Source organism: Nycticebus coucang, chromosome 22 (assembly GCF_027406575.1).
Source record: "Nycticebus coucang isolate mNycCou1 chromosome 22, mNycCou1.pri, whole genome shotgun sequence".
In the NCBI taxonomy this organism is placed as follows: domain Eukaryota; kingdom Metazoa; phylum Chordata; class Mammalia; order Primates; family Lorisidae; genus Nycticebus; species Nycticebus coucang.
In genome coordinates, this window is record NC_069801.1 from 1273527 (window position 1) to 1286666 (window position 13140).

The following is a 13140-nucleotide window of genomic DNA, read 5'->3' on the forward strand; positions in this document are numbered from 1 at the left end:
GACAGTCCACACACAAGCCCCCAATTGTCCCTCTCTCCCAGGGGAAGAAGCTCCCGGCCAACATCAGCGAGGACGTAGAGGAGGGTGAGGTGTCAGACGAGGACAGCGCTGATGAGATGGACGATGATTGCAAGCTGCTCAACGGGGATGTGAGTGGGGCCAGGGCCTGCAGCCCCCAAGGACAGCCTCTTGTCCCTGCTGTTAGGGCGAGTTGGGAAGGCTGGTGTCCAGGCAGGGGACGTTGCGTGTATGCTGAGGGTGGCGTGCAAAGCTGCACAGCTGCTGAGGATGTGCTGGGCCTGGGGTTCCTTCCTGCTTGTGGGTCCCTTCCTCACCCCTGCACTGGAAAAGTGCGGACCCTTCTAGTGATTTCCATTTTTGTTCACGCTGCCCAGTCCTCTTGACCCCTCAGCAGGGGCAACCCTGGAGGACAGCAGCTTGGGCTCCACACATTCCCACCCCACCTACACCACCTGGGCATTGGCAATTTCCCATCTTCTGGGCTCCTTTCCAGCCGCCCCCCCAGGCTGCCCCTGGCCCCTTCCTGCCCAGCACCAGCTCCACCTCCAAGGTCAACCCTACAGCCACCTGCATAGGGCAATGTCACTATATCCTCACTGCAGCTGGCTTGGCCTTGGGGGCGGGGGGCTGGGGAGCCAGTGAGAGTTTCAGGGGACTCAGGGATTCTGCATTCAGCATCTTCCCTCCTCAAGGCAATGCTCTGTGGTAGCAGAGATCTTATTTCTCCCTGAGGGGCCATCCATGGAGTACTGGGCAGGAACATTCTAGGTCACAGGTGGTTGCCTGCTTAGAAAGCCTGAGGCGGCAGAATTCCTCCCACAGGGGAGCCTGTGCATCTCTGCCAGGCCCCACCTGTGGTGAATGCACATTTGATGATGTCCAGCTTGCGCTCACTCCACCCTGGGCACCAGTGTTGTCCGGATGCCAAAGACCTAGGCCCCATGCCAGGGGCCCAGGTTCATCAGGGCCACACAGGGAAGGGCAGCTGCCCAGCCTGGAGGCTGTCCTGAAGCCTTTCCCCTGCCATCCCTTGAGGCACGTGGTGGCCAGTGGTGGGATCTCAGGTCCTGTGCTGCCCACTGACCACTTCTCCTGAGACCCATTGGGCCAGGTGCCATGTAAGCTGTTTGCTGGGTCCCTGTGGGCAGCACTGTGCTGCTGGAAGAGTAATGTGGACCTGGGTTTAAAGGTGCCTGTGGCCCAAGGAGAGTCTCATGCCCCTGGGAGAGGACAGGGTAGTGCAGGGGACCCATGGATGGTCACTGCTGCTGCTCACAGGGCTGCGGATGGATGCCAATGGGCTGGCCTCTGCTTTTTCAGGCCTCCAGCAATCGGAAGCGTGTAGAAAACATCGCTAAGAGGAAGTTGGACTCCCTAATCAAGGAGTCGAAGATCCGGGACTGTGAAGACCCCAATGCCTTCTCTGTCTCCACAATGACCCCATCAGGGAAGCCGGGGCGCCGAGCAGAGGCCAAGAAGGTGAGGCCCTCTTCAGGCCCCCCTTGCCCTGGCAAGGGCCCCAGGGCAAGGGCCCCAGGGCTTGTATTCAGGGCACACGTCCCCACATGTGTACATACCTCTGCCGTGCACCTGTGCACACACCTGCAATTGGCATACCTCCACGTGTGCACACACCTCTCAACACTCCTCCACACATGCACACACCTGCACACTTGCACATCTGTGTACACCCCTTCCTACATGCACAGACCTGTACTGGCACCTGCACATGAGCACATCTGTGTATACTCCTTCACGTGTGCACGCACCTGCACACATACCTGCACAAGTGCACATCTGTGTATGCTCCTTCATGTATGCATGTACCTGCACACACACCTGCACAAGTACACATCTGTGTACACTGCTTCATGCATGAATGCACCTGCACATGTGCACATCTGTGTACACTCCTTCACGTGTGCACACACCTGCACACATACCTGCACAAGTGCACATCTGTGTACACTGCTTCATGCATGAATGCACCTGCACATGTGCACATCTGTGTACACTCCTTCATGTATGCGCGCGCCTGCACACACACCTGCACACGTGCACATTTATACACACTCCTTCATGCGTGTGCACACCTGCAAACACACTTGCACATCTGTGTACACTAGTCCACATGTGCGCACACCTGTATATCTGTGTATACTCTTTCACGTATGCACATGCCTGCACACATACCTTCACCCGTGCACATCTGTTTGCATTCCTCCACACATGCACACACCTGTGCACAGATGTCACATGTGAATTTGCATGCAAACACACCTCTGCACAACATTTACATGTGCACACACACCTGCCCATACGCAAGTACACCACGGTGAGGCCCAGAGACCCCTATCCTCCAGGGCAGTGCTCCAGCCCCAGGTGCCCCAGGAGCTCAGCATGTCTCTGTTTCCATCTCCCATCATGAAGACCCCTCAATGTCTACCTTGTCAGGGAACAGAGCAGGGGCCACACCACTTATGTGCAGGGGTGTTGCCTTTTCCCTGCTCTGACTTGGCTTTGGTGTGTCCTCTCTGAGCCCTAAGGGCAGGCAGCCCCTGGGGGCCCTGTAGCTCCTTAGGGAAGAGACTCTGAGCATTGCCACCTTGGTGAGGGCCTCCTGAGTCACAGGCCAGGCCCTATAGGACGTAGGAATTGAGCCAGTCCTTGGGGCTCTCTGGCAGGCCTGTGGCTGCCCCGCTCCACCCAGAACTGCTCACAGCCACGTGGGGAGGTCTTTGAGTGAGTGTGAGGAGTGCTGGCTAGGGCTGGCTGGCCCTGAGCTTGGGTTCCTCCTTAGAGGAGGGGGCAGCCAATCTTACTGGTCGGACACTTCTGTTGAGTGGCCCAAACTGGCAAATTGCTCGGTGCTGTGATAGGCAGTGCAGCTGGCTTGGGGCCAGGTGGGGCATGGGGTGGCCCTTGCAGACCTCGTGCACAGGGAGAGCTGTGCGTTCCTGGCGCCCACTTGCTGCAGGCCCTTCTCTGCCTGCACCTTCTCAGGTTTTGAACCCTGTCTCCAGGGTGGCTGAGAAGGTGTCTTCTCCCGGCAGCAGGGAGTGGGGAGCTGTGTCTTGCTCTGGGGCCAGTATTTTTAGATGCCAATGTTTGCATTTCTGCCCATGGGCCATGGAGACCTTGGCACAGCTGACGCCAGCAGAGAGCTTGAGGAACACACTCAGCAGGTGGCTCTCATGGGTCCCAAGATGTCAAGATGGGGAGAACAAGCCCCACCTGAGGCTCTGGTGAGCTGTGCTTGGTGGAGCTGCCTGTCGGTGGGAGTTTATGTCAACCGGGTGCACCCAGGGCTGTGGGAGAGCAGGCTGGTTCCTAGCGGGCCTCAGGCTGAGCTGCTGCTGGGCGCCCTGCTTGGGGAAGGCTTCCTGTAGGAGGAGGCAGGGGAGGAAGGGGTCAGGCTGAATCCACCCTGATGAAAGCACCAGGCACTCCCAGACTGAGTGGTGACATAGCCCTGGCAGGTCTGAGAGCCTTTGGGGATGGGCAGGAGGGCTGAGCCAATCCCCAGGCTGGGGCGGGGAATTCAGCTGGCTTCGAGCTCACTGGGTAGAGGAGTTTGCCTCCAGGGAAAGAGGGGACAGCTGGGGGGTGTTGTGGAATGACCTACTAGGAGTCACTCATGCCTCTGCCCTCTGTACGTGAACCTAGAGGAAACTGAGCCCCACTGTGAGGTCCCTGAGGTCAGGGATGGCAGCAGTGAGTGTGGGGAGGAAGCAGCCAGGTATATAAGGAAGGGCCCCTCACCCACATTGGGGCTGCACACTGTGACCCTCCCCATGAGCATGGGCTGGCTGGGATCTGCTGGTGGCTGGGCCAGGAGTGGACCTTCCCCTGCTGTCCAGGCCACCTTGCCCTGGGCTCACCCCATGACGGGTGTGTCCCACAGTCCCTCTGTGGTCTAGCCATGTAGCGTGGGCTGCCAGGTCTCCCCAACCAGCACGGCCCCTCCTCAGTTACGCCCATGGCTGTCAGAGACTGTGGCATTTGGGGGTCATTTAGAGAGCTGTGGAGCATGTCAGCCTCAGGTGGCCCTGAGCACACTGTGAATGTGGCTTCTAGTGCCTGCCTCTGCCCAGTGCTCCATGGAGGAGAGGAAATCGGGCTGGCACTGTTGCAGGCTGGAGAGGCAAGTGTCTCCAGAAGCAGTCCGGGACCCAGGTCACCCCTGCCCTTTTTTTTTGTAGAGACAGAGTCTCACTTTATCGCCCTTGGTAGAGTGCCATGGTGTCACATAGCTCATAGCAACATCCAACTCCTGGGCTTAGGCGATTCTCTTGCCTCAGCCTCCCAAGTACCTGGGACTATAGGTGCCCGCCACAATACCCGGCTATTTTTTGTTGCAGTTTGGCTGGGGCCAGGTTCAAACCTGCCACCCTAGGTATATGGGGCCAGTGCCCTACCCACTGAGCCACAAGCGCCACCCACCCCTGCCTCTCCTGCTAGGACTCTGCCCTGTGCTGTGGCCACCGAAGCCTGGTGACTGGAGGCCCCTAGGACACTCCGGGCAAGATTGGCCAGTCCAACCTGTATCCTAACTCCCAATGAGGGCAGGAGGCGGCTGGGCACAGGAGGCTGGAAGGGTCCTTGGACTGGGCAGAGCACAGGGTGCTGGTGGAAGCATCTGGGCTGTGTCTGGCTTAGTGCCTGTGACAGCCCTGCTCCAGTTTCACATGTGTCTGACAGGTAGTGTCCGGGTGGGCAATGAATGGTCCAGGCAGGAGAAACTGAGGGGGCAAACACAATGGTTTGTGGTGAGGTCAGCTGAGAGCTGTGTCTGTGTTGTCAGGTGCCCACAGTGGGCTCTGTCCAGCAGCTTTGGAACATCCATGGGCGTGTCCAGGGCATGTGCAGGGCATGTCCATGTGTGCGTGTAAAGTGTGTCCACAGGCATGTGTGGACATTTCCATATGTGTGTGCTTGGCATGTGCAAGGCGTGTCTCTGGATGTATCCAGGGTGTGCCCATGTCCGTGTGCTGGGTATGTCCACAAGCATGTGTGGACATGTCCATATGTGTGCTGAGCGTGTGCAGGGTCTGTCCTCTGACATGTGCAGGGCATGCCCAGGGTGTGGCCAGGGTGGGTGCAGAGAGTGTTCACGGAGTGTGCAAGGTGTGTGCATTGTATCGTGTCTGGCTGAAGCCTGTCTGTAACAGGGGTGCCGCTGCAGGTGCTCAGCCCTGTGGCATTCGACAGACACCAGCCCTTAACCTGGGTGGAGGGTACAGTGTGAGGTGGGGGCACTTGCTGTGCACAACTGGGCTGAGTTTGGGGGGGGGTCTATGGAACGAGCTGGTGGAATTGGGTAGCGGTGGCTGCAGTGGCCTTGTGGTGGCACAGACTTGGCTGCGGATGAGCTTTGGGGCGACTGAGCAGTTTGCAACTCTGCCTGGGAGCTTGGGGGGCAATGAGAGGTTCCCCACTACTCCTGTTTTGTACACAGCCTGAAGGAAGTTTGGCCCCATGGCTCCTGGCCTGCCTTTGAGGAAAGTGCACCTGGGCCATTTGTCTGATTAGGGTAACACCTGTGTACTGGCAGAAGCGGGTGGGAGCTCTTACAAGGAAGGCAGAAGTAGGCTGAGGAATGTTCCCTCTATTACATAGTTACCATCTGTGGGAAACAAAATTCAGAACTGGGAACTTAATGAGTTTAAAGTGATTTGTCATGAGAGGCTGGCTAACGTGGGCATGTGAGTGGATGCTTTGTTGGGCACAGATTTCCAGGCCTCTCCTTCTGGTGGGCACCTCTGGGCCCTGGGGCAGAGGGAGCAGTGGCCTACTGGCTTAAGCCCTGGCTCCCTGCCCTCCTTGCCATCCTCCCAGGACAGGCTCCATCCCATCTATTCCAGGAAGGTCGTCAGGGCTGCTGTGGGAGCTGTCCCACCCCTTGCCCTGTTGGGCTGGGCTCACCCTATCTCTCTGTCTCTCCCCTGGGTCAGAGCAAGGCAGAGGGTGATACAGAGTCTGGAGAGGATACCGGGGCCAGCAGACGAAACAGCAGCCTCCTCGTGAGCAGCTTCTCCAGGCGCAAGGTCCAGCAGGGCTCCTGGGCTAGGGCCTGTCTAAGCCCCTGTTCCCACCCAAGATGCCCCCAGCCCTGGCCTGGCTCCTGGGATCCAGCCTTGAGGCTGGGGCTGGTCAGCACTGGATGCCTCAGTGGTCCTAGGGTCACTGCCCTTCTCTGGCCCATCATGGCCAATGCCCCAAGCTCAAGTTCCCCATGGTTCCCTTGAGAGTTCACTGGGTGCATCCCCATGGTTCCCATGAGAGTTCACTGGGCCCATCCCCATGGTTCCCATGAGAGTTCACTGGGCCCATCCCCGTGACTTCCTCGAGAGTTCACTGGGCCCATCCCCATGACTTCCTCGAGAGTTCACTGGGCCCTGGGCACTGCAGAGGACAGACTGAGAGGCCATGTGTGGTCCCCTGGGAACCCAGAACCCCTCTCCATACCCTTCCAGCCTTTGCTGATGGCCTGGCCTGGGTGGGGCCCAGGGCTCACTACTCTGCCTTCCTGTGCAGAAAAAGGGAGGCAAGCTGAGGCCCACAGCCAGCCTGGAGGAGGGAGCCTCAGACACAGACTCCCCAGAGCGCCAGAGCCGAGGGTCAGTTCCCCGCCCTGTGGGGAGGGAAGGCCAGGACAGTCTGGGGGGCTGCACCATCCCACACCCTTCTCTAGGGTGCTCCTACCCCTCCTCGCACCTGCCAGTCACATGCTGTGCCCACAGTGCAGCCTCTCTGTGCCCTGAGCTTCTTTGCACAGATCAGACTCTACCCCTAGTCTCCCCCATGCTCAGAACCTTGCAGAAGACCCCAAATCTCTCAGAGCTCCCATGGCCCCCCATTGGCCCAAGCCGCTGCCTCCCCCTTCCACAGCCCACAAGAGTGCCCGTGGCCTTTGTAGCCTACCTCCGGCCTGGCGCTGACATTTCTGAACCCTCCAGCACAGCCTGAGGGTTGTCTCTGGGGGCCCAGTGCCTATCCCCCAGCACCACCGGGGCGTCCACCATGTGCGCGGGCACACAAGTGTATGGTGCAATGATGTGTGATGGATCTTGCTGCCCGAGATGGTGCCGAGGGACTGCCTGTGCGCTGGAGACCCTCTCTCGGGTCTGGGTGCCGCTTCAGGGTACTGACGCCCAGTGAATCCCACAGGACAACCCGGCAGAAGAAGACCATGCAGCTGTCCCGGGCTCTCTCGGACCTGGTCAAGTACACCAAGTCTGTGGGCACCCATGACGTGGACATGGAAGGTGAGGGCCAGCAGGCTGGGCACGGGCAGGTGGGCTGGGGCCTCCCCATCCCAATTCGGGTGTGTGTGTCTGTGCACCTGGGGAACCCCCGGACCTGGCGTGTGACGCTGGCTGCCGGTGCCACAGTGGCATCCAGCTGGCAGGTGTCCTCCTTCAGTGAGACCAAGGCCCACCAGATCCTGCAGCAGAAGCCGGCCCAGTACCTACGCTTCAACCAGCACCAGCTCTCCCGTGTCTACCCGTCCTCCTACCGGGTGGACTCCAGCAACTACAACCCACAGCCCTTCTGGAACGCGGGCTGCCAGATGGGTAGGTGCCCCTGAACGGTGCCTGGGGGGACCCATGAGGCCTTCCTTTTGGGTGCCCTTGCCTGTGGCTTGGAGAGTCTGAGCCCTGTGCTGTCCACAAAACTGGGCTGGACCCGGGGCAGGGGCAATGAGGGAAAGGGGCTGAGGGTCGGCTGCGCACTCTGGGGGTATAACGCAGGGGTGCTGAGCTCATTCTGAGCCCTGCTTACGGTGGGGAATGGGGCAGACAGCGGACTCATGGGCAGGTGGGCAGACAGGGGACGCACCTGAAGGCCAGGTGCTGATAGGACATCCTTGGCCTCTCCCCTAGTCGCTCTGAACTACCAGTCTGAGGGGCGGATGCTGCAGCTGAACAGGGCCAAGTTCAGCGCCAATGGCAACTGCGGCTACGTGCTGAAACCCCCGTGCATGTGCCAGGGTGAGGCGTGTGGAGGGGCCACCTGGGAGTCCCCACAACACAGGTTGGGGGTGCACATGCTATTGAAGATGGGAAGCTTGGACAGAGTCTCCTGGAGGCCCTGCTGGGGCCCTGCTCTGGGTGCTGGAGGGTGGGGAGTGCAAAGCAGGACCCACCTCTGCCAGAAATCTGGGGATGGGGAATTGGGGAGCCCTTGTGAGACCCATCAGCAGGACATGTCTGAGGGGTCCTAGTGCCAGTGACCCAGCCCCTGTGTTGGGCCCACATGGGGCTCAAGGTGGTGCCCTGGCCAAGGTATCTTTAGGTTTCCTCCTACCCCACTCTTGTCCCTACACCCTGACTCACCTACACTGGGCCCCCCTCATGCCATTTGGGTTGCGCCCCACCTGCTGAGACCCCAGTAATGCCCTTGCCCTGCCCTGGCCTAGGCCCCACCTACTGGGGGTGGGAGGGGGCTGTTTGCTGCTGGTGCCCAGAGCAGGTCAGTGCTGGCCAAAGCCTGGGCCTAGCCTCATGCCCAGCATCCATTCAGGCATCTTCAACCCCAATTCCGAGGACCCCCTGCCCGGGCAGCCTAAGAAGCAGCTGGCTCTGCGTATCATCAGTGGGCAGCAGCTCCCCAAGCCGCGGGACTCGATGCTGGGGGACCGGGGAGAGGTAGGGGTGGGGCCAGGCATGGGTGGGGGCCGGAACACTACGTCTGGGCCCAGAAGCCACACCTCACCCATCATCCCCAGATCATTGACCCCTTCGTGGAGGTGGAGATCATCGGGCTCCCGGTGGACTGTAGCAAAGAGCAAACCCGCGTGGTGGATGACAATGGTGAGGCTTGCGCTGCCTAGAGCCATGTCTGCCATCTGCCGTGGTGGAGGCTCTTTGCAAGGGTACCTGCATGTGCTGGGAGCTCCAACGGGGCTGACCCTGCCCAGGCAACGCACCTCCCCTGACAAGCCTCTTTGATGTGCCTCCAGGATTCAACCCCATGTGGGAGGAAACCCTGGTGTTCACAGTGCACATGCCTGAGATTGCGCTGGTACGCTTCCTCGTCTGGGACCATGACCCCATCGGGCGGGACTTCATTGGCCAGAGGACGCTGGCCTTTAGCAGCCTGATGCCAGGTGAGCAGGGCCATACACACCTCATCCCCCTGTCAGCTGAGGGCCAGAAGGACAGAGGGAGCTGACCAGGACCAAGCAAGAGGTTATAGGGCTCTGCGGCCTGGGTGGGGCATGGCCCATGGGGAAGGGCTCACGCCCAGGAGGGAGTCCTGTAGGCCACAACAATGCTGGCAGGCTTCCTGGAGGAGGAAGAGGGGCTATGCTGAGTCTCCAGGGGGCAGAGTCCCAGGCCTGGGCTCACTGGTGGCATGTGGGGCTGTGAGACCTTTAAGAACAGAACAGGCTGGTGGGGGTGGGGTGGGGGAGCCCTGTGACCCCATGGCATCATCCCTGCTGCCCCAGGCTATCGGCACGTGTACCTGGAGGGGATGGAAGAGGCCTCCATCTTCGTGCACGTGGCTGTCAGTGACATCAGTGGTAAGGTGAGCATTACCTGGGGGCCACCTGTGTCCTGGGAGGGGCAGTAGCCCCTTGCCCCACCTCACCCCTGCAGTGTCCCCAAGTTGGCCCTGAGTCTGGGGGGAGAGGCTTCACAGCCATTTCTTCCAGTGGAAGTATAGGGGACACCTGATCCCCAGCCTGCAGTGCTAACCCTGTGTCCCAGGGCCAGCTGTGGGCAGCCGAGGGCTGGGTGGAGCCCCATACCCTATTGTCCCCAACCTGCTTTTTGTGGGTACCAGTGCCCATCTCAGACTTGCCCAGGTCTTGTCCTTGTTGAGGCTGGTGCCCAGGTTTGAGAGCACAGCCAGTCCTCTCTTGGCCTGCCTCATCCCTCCTCCTACTGTCCAGAGTTCCCTGAAAGGTGGCTGCCTACCTTTGCCCTTGCCCCAGGCCAGGGCAGGATGGTGGGCTGTCCAGGATGGCTCGGGCCTCCCAGTCTACAGAGCCAGCACCCCGGGTCTGAGCTGGGACCCGGTGCCCTCAGGGACTGTAAACGCGTAACTCAAGGCCCACCTGGGGCCCAAGACTGACCATCTCTCTCCTGCCACACTTGCGGGCTCAGAGGTGCAGGCCGGACCAGGCGCTGCAGGCATCCGTCTCCCCAGTGTCCGTCTGTCTGTCAGTCTGCCCGCCTGTCTCCGTGCCCCGCGGTCTTGCCACCTCACCGCCCTCGTCTCTTTGGTCTTGCAGTGGGCTTCTCTGTGTCCCAGTCTGCCTTTAGAAGCACAGCCTTGTTAGGAGCCTTACAGGTACCCCGGCGCCGGGGGCAGTGTAGCCCGGCGTTCCACCTGCATGCCAGGTCGCACTCCATTAGCACCTGTGATTTCTGGTAGTATTCTGGAGACTGTCTGCTCATGTCACATGGATCATGACATGGTTCCAGGGTCCCCTGGGCCATCATCAGTGGGCAGTGGCATTTATGAGGCAGATCCAGGATTCAACAGGCTGCCGCTGGCACTGCCTGAGCCTCCACACCCCACCAGGGCCTCTCCTCCTGCTGCGAGCTCTTGAGCCCCACTGTGCCCCCATGTGCCATTTCTTAGCCCTTTTCATGTGATCCCCTTCCCCATGCCAGCCACACCCAAGGCTTGAGTGGGTTGTCCCTGGTGGAGCTCCTAGCCTGAATCCTGGATCTCCTTCTAAATGGCTTCCCAGCCTTACTCCGACCAAATTGCACTGGATTTGGGATCTTGAATCAGGAAGCTGATTCAAGTGCTGGCCAATTTGATGCCTCTGCCCGGAAGTGCCCCTGCTGGGGGTGACCGCTCTGTGCACAAGCACGGCTCATCATGGGGGAGTGGTGGGTGTTGGGGTCTCGGGGCACGTGACTGTCCAGCATGTGAGGGTCCTTCTGACCTCTGAACACTTGAGATGCAGCTGCCGGGCCTCTCTGGTGGTAACCCTGCACTTGCTCGCTGGTCCTGGGGACCCCTGGCTGCTCTCAGGCAGGGAGGCTGCAGAACAGGCCTGTGCAGGGACTGTCCAGAAGACCAGCTGTGGCTTGAGGCTGGTGGCCAGGAGCCCAGCCCATCTGGGCAGTGGTGCTGGGAGTGCCAAGCCAGCTGCAGGCCTCAGATCCCCCCATGAACAGAGAGCAGGACGAGGCTGGGAAGGCTGTCTAGAAGTTCAGGAAGGCCTCCTGCAGGAGGTGGCACCTCCAGGAGACAGGCGTGTCACTGGGGGTGGCTGGGCAGCAGCTGAGGGAGAGCAGCCTTTAGGCTGCAGGGGTTGCACCTGCTTTCCTGTCCTGCAGCACCTGCAGGCAGGGCAGATGCACCAGCAGGTGATGTCAGCCTTTCTCTCTCACGCCCTGCCCTGTCCCCTGTGGGCTTCTGTATCTGCAGCTCCATGGGAACTGAGGCTGGAGGCCATAGCAGGTGCAGAGTGATGGCCAGGGTGGAGAAGCCTGGGGAAGAATATTCTCCCCTGCCCCTCACTAGAAAGGAAAATGCTTAGTCGGAAAGATGTGGGCCTGCAGTTCCTAGCAGAGGTGCTGTGGAGCCCCTGGTTCCCATGGCTGATGTCTTTACATACAGCCCTGGCCATCCCCAGAGGTGGCCCCAGCCCACTGCACCCACATGGTTGCTGGTGTCCTCTGGGGAGCAGCTGTGGTCCCAGCTATAGCTATGTGGACTCCTTCTCTTGCAGGTCAAGCAGGCTCTGGGACTAAAAGGCCTCTTCCTCCGTGGCCCAAAGCCCGGCTCGCTGGACAGTCATGCTGCTGGACAGCCCCTGCCCCGGCCCTCCGTTAGCCAGCGGCTCTTGCGGCGCACAGCCAGTGCCCCGACGAAGAGCCAGAAGTCAGGCCGCAAAGGCTTCCCAGAGCTGGTCCTGGGCACGCAGGACTCGGGCTCTGAGAGGGCAGCCCACGACATGGCACCCCCCAGCCCTGGCCCTGCTCTGGAGGCCCCGGCTTGGGAGGGGCCCAGCAGCAGTAGCCCCCGAGGTAAGGTGCCTGCAGTGGTAGCAGAGAGGAGCCTGGGGCAGGCACGGCCTTCACGGATGCCCGAGGGCCCTGGGCCTGCAGGGATGGCTGCCACATGCATGAAGTGCATGGTGGGTTCCTGCGCCGGCGTGGATGCCGAGGGCCTGTGGAGGGAGCGGCCGCCCAGCCCAGGGCCTGCAGGCCAGCCCACTACCATTAGCCATCAGCCCCAGGCCCAGGTTGACTCCCTGGGGGCGCCCTGCTGCAGCCTGGATCCCCGAGCTGCCCCGGGGAGGAGCACAGAGGCCCCTGAGGGCCACAGGGCCCAGCGGCCAGGTCCAGGCGGTGGCTCCGCGTCCTCAGACTGCAGCAGCCCGGAGAGCCCAGGCGGCCCCCAGGGGGTCTGCCACTGGCAGGAGGCCGTTGGCAGGCAGCCTGGGGCCCTGCAGGGAGAGCTGAACGCCTTGTTCGTTCAAAAGCTGGAGGAGATGAGGAGTAAATCCCCCATGTTCTCCACCGGTAAGACCAGCTGCCTGCTTGTGCCCGTGCTGTCCTCCTGCACGCCCCAGCATGGCCTAGGCCTTGTGCCACCTGCTGCTGCTTCTGCGTCAGAGACGCCGCCTGTGTGCTATGGCACCTGTGTCGCTGTGCTCCATTGGCTTGTCCTGTGACTGTGGCCCCAGCCCTCCAGCCTGACCTGGGGTCTGGGGACTTTGAGAGGGAGGGGATGAGCTGAGCCCGTGAGCCATCCCAAGAGGCAGCCAGGCCTGCTCAGGACCCCAGAGCCCCTGCCAGGCTTCAGTCAGGACCCTGAGATGGGACCACCCGGCTGGGCCAAGCCCACCTCCCTGGTCAGTCAGCTGCCTGGGTGCCCCAGAACCCTTCCTGGGACTGTGGGCCGCTTCCCTTCCCTACCCCCGCCTCCCTCCAGAGCCAGGCCCTGGGCTGTCCCTCCTGGGGAGGTGACATGTCAGTGGTGCAGCCACAGGGCACCCCCACCCCCCGAGACTCCTGGCTGGTGCTCAGCCTAGAAGTTGGGTCCTTGGAGTTTGCAAAGTGTTGAGCGGAGGCTCCCTGTGCTCCTGGGGCCCTGTGTTTGGCTGAGCCCCACTGTGCAGCTCTGTTGAGGCCCAGCAGGTCC

The 13140-nt window shown here is 60.9% G+C and overlaps 1 protein-coding gene across 2 annotated transcripts in view; it reads left to right on the plus strand.

Annotated features, from left to right (window-relative positions):
* Nucleotides 1–13140, plus strand: part of PLCH2 (phospholipase C eta 2) — a 66592-nt gene that overhangs the window by 51563 nt on the left and 1889 nt on the right. Inside the window, exons 12-23 of one of the 2 annotated variants that reach the window (XM_053575200.1) lie at nt 42–149; nt 1342–1500; nt 5976–6068; nt 6559–6641; nt 7192–7289; nt 7416–7598; nt 7908–8015; nt 8548–8672; nt 8753–8837; nt 8987–9133; nt 9476–9555; nt 11723–12020. In XM_053575200.1, the coding sequence (XP_053431175.1) occupies nt 42–149; nt 1342–1500; nt 5976–6068; nt 6559–6641; nt 7192–7289; nt 7416–7598; nt 7908–8015; nt 8548–8672; nt 8753–8837; nt 8987–9133; nt 9476–9555; nt 11723–12020 (1567 nt within the window). The remainder of the gene's footprint in view (nt 1–41; nt 150–1341; nt 1501–5975; nt 6069–6558; nt 6642–7191; nt 7290–7415; nt 7599–7907; nt 8016–8547; nt 8673–8752; nt 8838–8986; nt 9134–9475; nt 9556–11722; nt 12021–13140) is intronic. The other variant, XM_053575199.1, reaches the window with a different exon arrangement.